The sequence below is a fragment of the Trichosurus vulpecula genome, chromosome 4 (genome assembly GCF_011100635.1).
Source record: "Trichosurus vulpecula isolate mTriVul1 chromosome 4, mTriVul1.pri, whole genome shotgun sequence".
NCBI classification, from domain to species: Eukaryota; Metazoa; Chordata; class Mammalia; order Diprotodontia; family Phalangeridae; genus Trichosurus; species Trichosurus vulpecula.
In genome coordinates this window covers 13,842,762-13,855,254 of record NC_050576.1, presented here as the reverse complement: position 1 = coordinate 13,855,254, position 12,493 = coordinate 13,842,762, and the positions used below count along the sequence as shown (strand labels likewise).

The window sequence follows — 12,493 nt, the reverse complement described above, 5'->3', positions numbered from 1 at the left end:
TACAAGTGATAACTAATGCTTGGTGGGACCCATCTAGTGACCTTTATGGGAAGGAACAGATGTGCTAAGCTTAGCCGATAGTCATGAGCTATCCTGGCAGTTTCAGAGAATCAAAAAGTCCCATAATCTCAGCTATGTACTGGGCAGTGCTGCCCGTGAGGGGGACCACGTGGGTGGTCCCTCTCTGTGGATGGCAATTGTTCAGCAGAATCATGAGATTGGGCATAGGCTTGACTAATCAGAAATGTGTGTTCTTGAGAGTTATGACAAGGAGAGAAAGAAGGAATGAGCCTGGAGCTGAATAGGGAGGAGAGAGAGAGAGAGGGGGGGGGGGGGGGGGGGGGGGGGGGGGGGGGTGGGTGGGGAGAGAGAGAGAGGGAGAATATTGTGCAGATTGTATAGTTTTCCTTTTCTGTTATGGATTGAACTAGAAGCTGCTAAGATTTCCTTCCATCTCTAAAGTTCTGGGGTTCTAGTCCATATCCTACCTCTGACATTTACTAGTTGTATGACCATAGGCAAGTCATTTAATGTCTCTGAACTTTCTGTTTCGTCATCTCTAAAATGGGAATAACAGTGCACAATCACAGAATCCTAAATATACTTGTAATGTCTATATCTCTCAGGGTTATTGTAAGGCTCAAATGAGCTAATGTATATAAAATGCTTTTCTAAATTTAAAGTGCTATGTAAATGTCCATTATTATGCAAATATGTTGAGAGGCCTCTAGCTGGTGGACTCACCATCATCTCTCTCCCCTATAGTCCATTAGTCCATGTGAATGTCATTTGTCACTTTTATTTTCCTTTGACCCAGATCTGTGGTATAGGGAACTCCAGGGAAGGAAACTCTCCCCGCTCCCACCCAGAGTAGATATGCACTTTTTCTTTAATTCATTGATTTTTGAAGTTGCCTAGTGGCACTGTTAAGTGACTTTCCCAAGGTCACAGAATCACTGAGGCTGGGCTTAAATACACATATTCTTGAATCCAAGCCTGGCTGTCTATCCACTATGTCTCACTCCCTTTCAATCTGTCATTTACAATTTCATTTTTCATAGGTCTGAGGTCTTTATCCATTGCTGAGTTGGAAGTATCTTGAGGACAAGGACTTTCTTACTTACCCTCCATGAGATCTAGCACAGTTCTTGTTACTTAGTAGGTGCTCAATGAATGCTTATTAATGTATTTGCCACTCCCTGGAGACAGGCAACTTTCTGTTAGCCAAATCCATGAATTTTACAAATTCCTATCAATCTTTTCGGTTATATTTCTTTTATCTAAAATCCTGGAAATCTTCTTGAAAGCACAGAGTGATTGAGGTAGGTGGGAGGGAAGATATCAACCTGTGATGATGCATACTAACAAGAAGGAAGGACAGAAATAACATTAGATGCATACACAGAGTACAGCATTAGTAGATCATTAGCATATTTTCTAAGAATACTGAGTCTGAGCAATTGCTTCTAGAAATGTTACAAGCTCTGTAGCTATTAAAATAAAAATTTCTATTAGCCAGTTATTATGACTCCCTTCTAATAATAATAGCTAGCATTTATATAGTGCTTTAGGGTTTTCAAAGCACTTAACAAACATTATCTTATTTGATTTTTGCAACAACTCTGGGAGGTAGGTGTTATTTTTATCTCCATTTTTAAAGATGAGGAAACTAAGACAGACAAAGCTCAAGTGATGGAATTATACATATAGAAAATGTCTGAGTCAGAAAATGCGCTGAGTCAGAAGAACTTAGCTCTTCCTGACTTCAGATCCAGCGTTGCAGCCACCGTGCCATCTAGTTGCCACCTCACTTTAATTGTTACAATTCATCTTACGCTTCCTTCAAGGCTCACTCACTTGTTCCCTCCTATAAAAAGACTTTTCTGAATGCCTTGGTGGTTACTGCTCTCTCCTTCACCAACTGACCTTGTATTTACTTCCCTGTTTACACTTCTCTGTGTATCTTGCCAGTAGAATATAAGAGTTTTGAAGGCAAGAGTTGTTTCACCTTTGATTTGTATCCCTAGCACCTAGGACAGTTCCAAGCGCCTAGTAGGTATCCAATAAATGTTTTGTAAAACAATAATTTGCACTTGTCACTGATTTCTTGGTGTTTTTCCTTTGTATCTATGTATCTTGTCTTTATCTTAATTGTAGACTCTTTTAGGGTATGGGTAATGCGTTCTCTTTCTTTTGTATGCCCAACCCTACTCACCTCTGTGAAGCACCCAGTAAGAGTTTATGCTTCTACTAGGAAATGTTAGATTATGATGTAGCTGGGATTTTTAAAAGTGTCCTTCCACTTGGAAGATCAATTTAATAAATGGAAGTAGGCTGCCTGGCTTCCCTTTAGATGTAAGAGAAGAATGATTTTCTCTAAAGTAGCCTTCATGTTTTTATCAAAAAATATTTTTATTTTTGTTGACTATGTAGCACAGAAGGATCCTAATTGATTGCTTTTATACCTTTTAAGGAGCAGCCTATATTGTTCTGACTTTCCAACTACACATCATTCCTCGGACCCCAAAGACTGTCATTTACAAAAGGATGGCTTTTACGAATGCACCTTTCAGCCCATCTTTCTTCTATCTGGGTACACCATGTGGATACAGATCATCCACTCTTTGGGGTCACTTCAGTCTCCCCCAACGTGCATTGTTCCAGATTCTGTAGGTATGTCATGTTGTTTTATGTGTCTTCCTTTATCTGGAATATTCCATTGATATGATGGCAGGTCGAAGGGCGGTAGGTGATCAGTGATTGTGCTCTGCCATTTTCTATTCACACAACACCCAAGAAAGATTCCGGACTGTATTCCAAATGAGAGGGCATCAACTTAGGCAAAATTTTACAGTCTTATTTTGCTATTAAGTAGCACAACATGTCCTAGAGAAGACTGGTATATTATATAGCACTCTTGATGCTGAAAAGAGTCTATTTTCATTATGTTACATGATGGATTATCAATTACTGAAAACAAAATTTGTGAGTTATTCCATACGCATGTGGTCATATATGTGTATATGTATGTGTATATATATATATATATATATATATATATATATATATATATATACACACATACAGACACATATACGTATATGTGTGTGTTTCCCTCAATGTATTTCCAATGAGATGATTAAGGCTATTACAGATTTCGATCTGACAGGGATTGTAGATGGCATCTAGTCCAAACCCCTTATTTTACAGATCAGGAGACTAAGGTCCAGATAAATTAAGTGATTTGCTCAAGGATACATGAATAGAATGTGGGAAGGATGAGATTTGAACTGAATTCATCTTACTCTAAATGCATTACTATTTCCAATTTACCATGTTGCTTCCAATTCATATATTACAAAGCATTTTAGCCTATAAAATTAGATTAAATATATGTATATATCCCATATATACATAGTTCACGTATATCTCTACATGTATATGCACACAGATTAGATAAGTGTGTGTATATGTATATACACATACACACATGTCAGCTGAAATTTTCATATCACTAAAAATATAAAATGGTACTAGGCTCAGTTCTCCTCTGCGCATCTCCCATTCTAGCACATTCTTTGTGCTATGGCAGTCTGTGGGTTCTGGAAGGCTAGACCAGTGGAAGCTCTGTAATGTTCTTTCAAGCCAGAATAGGTTTAGATGACAGACTCTGTTGACTCAAGGACAAGCCTCGCTAAGTAAGAAGAGACTTTTCACTAGCAGGTTGGCTACTAGGTGGCTAATGTTGAGAAACTCTCTGGAAGGAAATTCTGAAGACAAAAAGAGAAACATTTTTCATGAGTAGAATAAAGGGAAGCCTTATGAAGGCAGCAAGTGGATGAATAGGAAAATCACTGTTAGGTATATATCCATACAAAGATACACACACACAAGATGGAAGCAAGAGCAGGTAATAAAAGATGAATAAAAAAGTTACAAGGTACTATAACAATAATGTCCAATGTGCCAAAGATCAGAATGAGTGGGAAATTGAGATGAGTAAAGACCTTTATAAAGACATCATAAAACCTCTATTATGGCAGCTGATGACAGAGAGAATTCACAGCCACTAAGGGCTCAGGTATTTGTTTTTAGTTATTTTTTTCTCTGCCAAGGAGAATGGTCTGTGAATTGGAAGGAGAGGAAAGCCCCTAATAAAAATTCAATACCCAAGATAAAAGGAAGAGTTAAAGAGAAAGCAAATAAATAAGTAGTTATCTTTGATGAATTAAAGTCATTTGTCCAGATCAGCTATATTGGGGAGTACTGAATGACCAGGCAAATGTGATCACAGAGCTGTTATCAATGATATTTGAAAGGTCGTGCAAAACAGGATCTGCCCCAGAGGGGCAAATGTCTCAATTTTCCAAAAAAAAAAAAAAAAAAAAAAAAAGAATGGACTCTATGCACCATAAACCAGTGGGCTTGATTTTAATTTCTAGCAAACTTTAGAATGTATCGTTAAAGAGATGGTTACTGAAAAAGAAGCAGTAATCACAAAGAACCATCCTCAACTCATCAAGAAAAGGTCATGCCAGACCAACTCCAACACTTAAGCATAGTGCCTGACACATAGTAGGTGCTTAATAAATGTTGATGATCCATTCCTTTTAGGGACAGGGATGCTGAATTGGTAGGTCATGAAAATGCCATAGATTTTAGCAAAACATCTAATATAATATCATTCTATTCTTATGGAAGAGAAAACAACAATAATTAATTATTATAATGGCAGCTAGCATTTATATAGTGCCCAAAGGTTTGGAAGCCACTTTTGCCATGTTACTTCATTTTGTCCTAATAACCACCCTGTGAAGTAGGTGCTATTATGATCCTCATTTTATGGATGAGGAAACTGAGGTGGAGTTAAGTGAAGTGTCCAGGGTCACACACCTAATAGTATCTGGGCAGGATTTGGAGACAGTGTTTCCCAACCTCAGATCCACTGCTCTGGCTGCCATGCCCTCTGGTTACAACCCTGGGTTACAATAGACAGAAGCCATCCAAGTTAGACTTTGGTAAGTGGAAGAGAGGACTGAATAGTACTAGCTCAGCATCAATGGATGGGAGTAGGAATTCTTGACCTGGGCTTTGTGAACTTGTGTGTGTATGTATGTATGTATGTATGTATGTATGTATGTATATTTGTGTGTTTGTATATATGTACATGTAAATTTTATTTTGTCATATATGATTTGTGTTATTATATAATTATATTTAATGTATTTCTACATATGTCCATGTATATACATTTTGACAACTATATTTCAACTATATTGTATATATGTAGTGTAATATACATATATATTTTGTGGTTGTTGCTGGTTAGCAATTTCAGTCATGTCTGACTGTTTGGCCCCTCTTCCCCCATTTTTTGGGCAAAGATGCTGGATTGATTTGCCATTTCCTTCTCCAGCTCATTTTACAGATGAAAAAACTGAGGCAAAACAACAAATGTATACTTTGATAACTATATTCCAATAGAAATTATTTTCATTGTAATCCTGTACATTTTATCTTATGCATTAAAACACTGTGTTGGAAAGGGACCCATAAACTTCTCTGGACTGGCAAAAGAGTTTATGAGCCCAGAAAGACCTAAGAGCTCCAGAATTAAAAACCCATCAAAACTGGCCTGAAATTAGGAGAAATTTTAAAGATGAGAACAAGCCATTACAACCAATCATAACAGCTTCATCTTTTAGCCTTGCATGCTTTAACAAGATATTGGTCTGAAGTGAAGACATTAAGTCTATTCCCATCTCTCAATGAAGCTTGACTCATAAAAAAGTATTGCCAAGAGAAAGAGACCAACAGAGCCCTTGCCAAAAAAGGAAAAAAAAAAAGAAGGAAGGAAAGGGAATGAAAACAGGAAAAAAATAATTGCTTTGTTCATGTTTCTCCATGCAATCCAAAGGCACAAGTCCAACCATGCCACCCTCCTCCCCCCTCCTCCCACTCAATAAATTCTAGTGGCTCCCTATTACCTCCAGGATAAAATACAAAATGCTGGTTGGCATTTGAAGTCCTACCTAACTAACCCTCTTCCCCAAGATTTCCAGTCCTCTTACTCATTTATTCAGTGACACTGGCCTCTGGGCTGTTCCTCAAACAAACTCCATCATTCTGCTTGGGGAGTTCTCATTGCCTGTTCCCTGTTCTCTTCATTATTTTTGTTAGCCTCAAACTGCCAGCCACAGACCCCACTTCTGGCATATCTCACTGTTTAAACTATGACTGTCTCTTCTCTAGGGTTGTTGCCCACCTCAGTAGCTTCCTCTCAACTTCACCTCCAATAAATATACCTCCAACAAACAAATGCTGGTGGTTAGCACTGTTTAAGATAAAGGAAACATTTAAAATAAAGAAATTTAAACAAGTCCTCTTCCCTCCCTTATCCCAAAGCCTAGCCTCTTGTTAAGGAAATCTAGGGGAGAAAGGAAATAGAAGACAAGAACCTTGGGCTCTGTAGTGGAAATTAACTATTTACCTTCTGTCCCAACATACTCAGTCTCAGTAGGCCCAAGTAGGTTGGCCTCCTGAGTTGGCAAGTCTTCCTTTTGGGGCAGCTCTGCCTGTCTACATTTCTACTCTCAGCCCTTCATGGCTCCCTCCAGCTTCCCTTTATCTAGTTCCGAGTTTCTTTTCTTTCCATCAGGAGGTGAGTTCCTCTTTGAGTCTATGTTTTGGACACAGAAAATTGACTTTTAGAGGTTACTCTGAGATATGGTTTATTATTTTACATGCTCTTACATTGTTTCCTTTCTGACTCATTCAAGGGACTAATATGTACCTCATAAAGACACCTTTTGGTCTGGACAAATCTTTCATCATTACTTGAACATCTCATTGTCCAACCCTTTCTTGTGATTAGATCCTAGGCTTTCAAAAGCCCTTTTGTACATACATACATACATACATACACCCACACACATATATGTGTATGTGTCTGTGTGTGTGTGTGTGTGTGTGTGAGATGGGAAGGAGAGCAACAAATCTATATGAAAGAGAACAGAGCCTATCACCAGCATTTCTATAGCAATTCATTGTCATTAGCGAAGACTGGAACTAGTCCATTTAAACCGACCCCTCAGACACTGCGACTCAATACATCGGCTGCTTCTTTGTATCAATGGACTCCAGAGTGCTTATTAATATCAGTAATGGGAACTATCTTCAAATTTCTAGTGAAACCACTGCCTCCTTCCAGAGTGAATGCGGAAATCATGGACACAACCGGCTTGTTGAGTGTGAGCTGGAGAAAGCCTGTCTTACCGGAGAATAAGCTTCAATTTCAAGTTCGTTACGCTGTGAATGGACGTGGAGAACGATGGAAGGTGTGGTTATGCGCTATTCAAACTAGTTTCTTTGTTTTGTTTGATTAGATTAAGAAACATTATTGAACATTAGTACAAATAATAAATCTTCCTTGATAGCAATTTAGACTTAAATTAAATAATGTTTAATTTATTCATCATTGAAATGTTGAATACTATTGAATAATATTTATTCCTGTAGGAAAAAGAAAGAGTGTATTCTGTATTTTTTCAGGGAATTTCTGCAAAAGTAAACAGCTCAATCTAAACTAATAGCTAAATACATAGAAATGTAAGTGTTATATATAATCCTAGGTCACATCTATCAGCTTGGTTCATGACAGTGAGGCAGTGAGGCACAGTGGAGAAACTGAGGCATCAATGAAAAATTAATCAAAAAGCATTTATTAAGCACCTACTATGTACCAAGAGGCACCATAGAATAGTGAAAGAAGAGGTAGCTTCAGAATCAGGAAAACCCAGATTTAAATCTTGAGGGATGCTGCCTGGCTGTCCTGAGGCAAGTCAGTAACCTCTCAGTCCTCTGGACCTCTCAGGCTCTAAGGTGCCGAGAAGTTACTGATCTATGTTGATAAAGGGAATTTCCTCATTTCAGGAGTTGTCCATACCAAGGAAGTCGAAGGTCCTGTTCCTGTTTGCCATCCCATGCTATGTGCTGGGCTGTGTCCAATTACTGAATGGCCACAACTGGCAAATAACTTCACTATCAAGTGAATTAATTCCAATCTATGCCCCATGAGTTCTGAGCATAACTGCAAAATATTTGGGGGTCTCTTCCAATTCTATTAATATTTAGCTAGATTTCAACTTATTTTATTAGTATGCCATGGTCAGGATATATTCTGTAATCATAATAGTCCCTATTACATAGTGATATAGTACCCTGGATACATTATCTCATTTGAGCCTCACAGTAGCCCTGTGATGGCTCAGGAAAACAAGTGGAGTTTAAAGGAAGGACAAAGAATAGGAGTTAGAGGGATGGAGGGGTAAGGCATAGGGAGAGACAGAAGAACAGGAAGTAATGGTGTGAGGGAGGGTTCAGAACTCAACTGTGGAAGTGAAACCCTTAGAGCTAATTGTATTTTCTGGTCATTGCTCCCAACCAGACTTTCAGTTCTAGCACTATCAGCTCATTGTCCTCATAAGGCTACCTTACCATGTCTACACTGGTCACCAGTCACCCAACCACCCTTTGTAGATAGCTTTCTGTCATTTTGTTGGCACATTCTCCATTTACAAATTCAACTATTGCTCAGAAAACTGGAATCAAATCAATACTACTTGATACAGGAAAAGTCATGTCAGTTAATTGCTCTGTGACCCCACTTACCATGAGAGGAAGGCCATAAATAAGCTGCTGGAGTCCTGAGAAAGGAGAGTGAATGGCCTGGAAGCCAATAGATAACCTTGAGATTCTTTGACCCAGAAACCAGAAAATAACCGACACTAGAATATGGACTCGTACTGACTCAGCAATGATTTAATTCAATAAAATTCATCTGGAATTTATTATTCATTATGTGCTTGGTTTATATCTATATCTATATATCTATATATATGTATGTATGTATGTATATGGAAACAATACTTGCTCCTAAGGAACATAAACTCTAGAGAAAGGATACAAACTGTGTGCAGGTAAGTAGATAGAAAGTCCATATGATTCTCCAATTGATAAGTTGGTCAAAGATAAGAACTGACAGTTTTCAGATGAAGAAATTAAAGCTATCTGTAGTGATATGAAAATGCACTCTAAATCACTATTGATTAGAGAAATGCAAATTAACACAACTCTGAAGTACTACCTCATACCGATCATATTGGCTAATATGACAGAAAAGGAAAATGACAAATGTTGGAAAAGAAGTGGGAAAATTGGGGCACTAATACATTGTTGGTGGAGTTGTGAACTGATCCAACCATTCTGGAGAACAATTTGGAACTATGCCCAAAGGGCTATAAAACTGTGCATACCCTTTGATCCAGCAATACCACTACTAGATCTGTATCCCAAAAAGATCATAAAAAGGGAAAAAGGACTTACACGTACAAAAATATTTATAGCAGCTTTTTTTTTGTGGAGGCAAAGAATTGGAAACTGAGGGAATGCTCATCATTTGGGGAATGGCTGAACAAGTAGTATATGAATGTAATGGAATACTATTGTGCTACAAGAAATGTTGAGCAGGCAGTTTTAAAAAAAAGCAAACTGGAAAGATTTACATGAACTAATGCGGAGTGAAGATGATGAGCTGAGCAGAACCCAGAGGACATTGTATACAGTAACAGCCACATTGTGTGATGATCAACTATGATTGACTTAGATCTTCTCAGCAAGACTATGTTCCAAGACAATTCCAAAGGACTCACGATGGAAAATGCTGTCTATATACAGAGAAAGAACTACGAAGTCTGAATGCATACTGAAGCTACTATTTTCACTTTTTGTGTGTTTTTGTGTGTTTTTTTGTTTGTCATGGTTTGTCTCTATGTTCTGTTTCTTCTTTCACAACATAACTAATACGGAAATATGTTTAACATGATTACACATATATAACCTTTATCAGATTGTTTGCCATCTTAGGAGGGAGAAAAATTTGCAATGCAAAATCTTATAGAAATGAATGTTGGAAACTATCTTTACATGTAATTGGAAAAGATAGAATATTTAGAAAAAAAGAGAAAGTCTACATGAAGGAGACAGTGTAGGAAACTCCTACTCTCTGAATGGGACCACTGCTGCAGATTCCAATTGATCTGTGACTTAGTTGATAAGGGCTGTAGATGGCCCATAGATGTTAATTGTCATTCCCTGAATCACACAGCTTGTATACGTAAGATTTGAACCCAGGTCTTCATAACTTTGAATCCAGAGCTCTATCCACTGTGCCAAAGAGGGCAGGAGGAAAGATCTCAGGTAGGAAAGAGGCCCCAGAGCTGAGTCTCAAAGGGAACTAGGCATTCTAAGAGGCAGAAGTGCCCTTCAGCCCCAGGGGATAATCTGTGCTGTGGCACCTGGCAGAATTACTTTAATCATCCTTTCAGATTCAAGGGACTCAGCATAGCAGGTGGCTAGTGATCACTCTCCTTTTTGTGACTTACTTTACAGGTACATCAAGTTTATGGTTCTGAATCCAAATCTGCCAGCTTCCAGGTGCTGGATCTTTGCACAGTTTACATCGTTCAGGTCCGCTGTAAGAGGCTTGATGGCCTGGGATACTGGAGTAATTGGAGCAATCCAGCCTACACGGTTGTCATGGATATAAAAGGTGGGTACAGATGTTATCAGTGCATCTTGAACACTTTGCATGCGTGTGTGGTTGAAAAATGCCCTTCTCTAATAGATGTTTACACCATTAGCCTCTCTTATCTATCATCTTGCAGCTCCCATCAGAGGACCTGAATTTTGGGGAGTCATTAATGAAGATCCGATGGAGAAAGAGAGAAATATTACTTTATTTTGGAAGGTATGGCTCCTAACCTTATGTTACTTTTTTGCCTTGTTTTGGCTGGAAGCTCTTATTCCATCAGTGTAGGGAGCTTCTGGTTAAGAAATTCCCTTCATTGGTGCAGATCAGTAGCTATTCTTCAACTTAGAGCCTCTGCCTAGCTCAATGAGAAGTTAAGAGACTTATTCAAAGTCACACAAACAATATGTGTCACAGCTGGAACTTGACTCCTTATCTTCTTAACACTGGTTGGCTCTCTCCCTGCTGCAAATTCTGTATGGCTCATTTTTAAAGGTACTTAGACTATTGATGCTTAAAGCTGCACTAAGACTTTTGGTACACACTGTATATAAATATGATGAGTTGACTTGATGAACTGCAGGCACAGCCCCAACCATCTGTGTTCTACCGATTTTTTAATATACATTTGATAAATCATTCTTTCTACCATGCCCCAGTGGGAAGTAGAAAATGAAAGGTTTTATTTTTCTGTTCTTCTGCTGGTTCTTAAACAATGATTCTATTTATTCTGGACCTTCACTTGCTTTCAGCTTGATTTCTCAAGGGCAGTATTTTTCCTGAGCTATTGAAATCAGGGGAGAGGCACTGGCTAAAGATCAGGCCTGAGGCCTTTAACATTTCAGCTACGATGAGGTGGCATTCAATACTTTAGGGGAAATCACTTGTGTGGGAATTCAAAGCATTGTTCCATTTCTCATTGGTGGGTGTCCATCTGATCAGGAGAGATACAGCTGAGAGCACGACTAAGGAATAAAAGTTCCAACACGGAAGAGCAGAAAGGTTCCATAGTCTATGTAGTGTCTTTCATGGGCCCATTTGAATTCACCCCTCAAGGCTGGATGAGCATTTTTGCCCAGGCAATGATCAGGTTGCATGTGCAAACTGGGAATTGTAAGGGCTCATCTGTTCCCATTTCATTTATGAATAAATGAATGAATGAAAAAGCATTTTTAGTCACATGTGATATGTGCCTTTGGTTAACATTACAAAATATCGAGGACTGAGAATTTCATGGGTTCATAGATAGTCTTTTTATGCCACAGATTGCAGCCCCTCTTGAATTTAGGACATGGTCTTGGAAAGTTTCTGGACGCCCAAAATAAGTCACCCTAAAGCCAACTAGCGTTGGTGCTGGTCTTGGAGTCATGAGTACTGGATTCAGATCCTGGCTCTGTCACTTAACGTCCTTGGAGGAATCATTTTAAGTCTTTATATCTCAGCTTTCTCATCTATAAAATCAAGCCTCTGTGGTCCCCTTTGTTTTAGATCTATGATCCTATGTGTGACCTCAGAAAAATCACACTACCTCTCTACACCTCCCTGTCCTCATCTGTAAAGTGACCAGATGGCCACCAAGTTCCCTTCCAACTCTATATGCGTGATCCAGTAAACTGTCACAAGTCTCTCTGAACTCAGCCACTCAAAATTTCTCCAGTATGATAGGACCTACTGGATCTTACACACCATTAATAAATCATTTAGAACCCAGGCTCACCTCATCTCAAAGGCTCTAGGGGGCATTTGGGAAGGGGGAGTTGAGTAAAAGACTTTCTTGTCCATCCTTTACATTTTTCTGCTTTGTTCTTCATTTAAACATTTGACTTTTTAAGCATCCCGGCAAGAACTGATACTTATCTTGAACTTGAATCAAATTTGACTATCAATCTTAGTGCTTTAGGTCGG

The 12,493-nt window shown here is 38.6% G+C and overlaps 1 protein-coding gene across 4 annotated transcripts in view; it reads left to right on the top strand.

Annotated features, from left to right (window-relative positions):
• LEPR (leptin receptor) overlaps positions 1 to 12,493 on the top strand; it is a 148,060-nt gene that overhangs the window by 111,655 nt on the left and 23,912 nt on the right. For all 4 annotated transcript variants that reach the window (XM_036754165.1, XM_036754166.1, XM_036754163.1 and 1 more), the window contains 4 exons: positions 2,474 to 2,673; positions 7,189 to 7,337; positions 10,450 to 10,609; positions 10,725 to 10,807. In XM_036754165.1, coding sequence (XP_036610060.1) covers positions 2,474 to 2,673; positions 7,189 to 7,337; positions 10,450 to 10,609; positions 10,725 to 10,807 — 592 coding nt within the window. The remainder of the gene's footprint in view (positions 1 to 2,473; positions 2,674 to 7,188; positions 7,338 to 10,449; positions 10,610 to 10,724; positions 10,808 to 12,493) is intronic.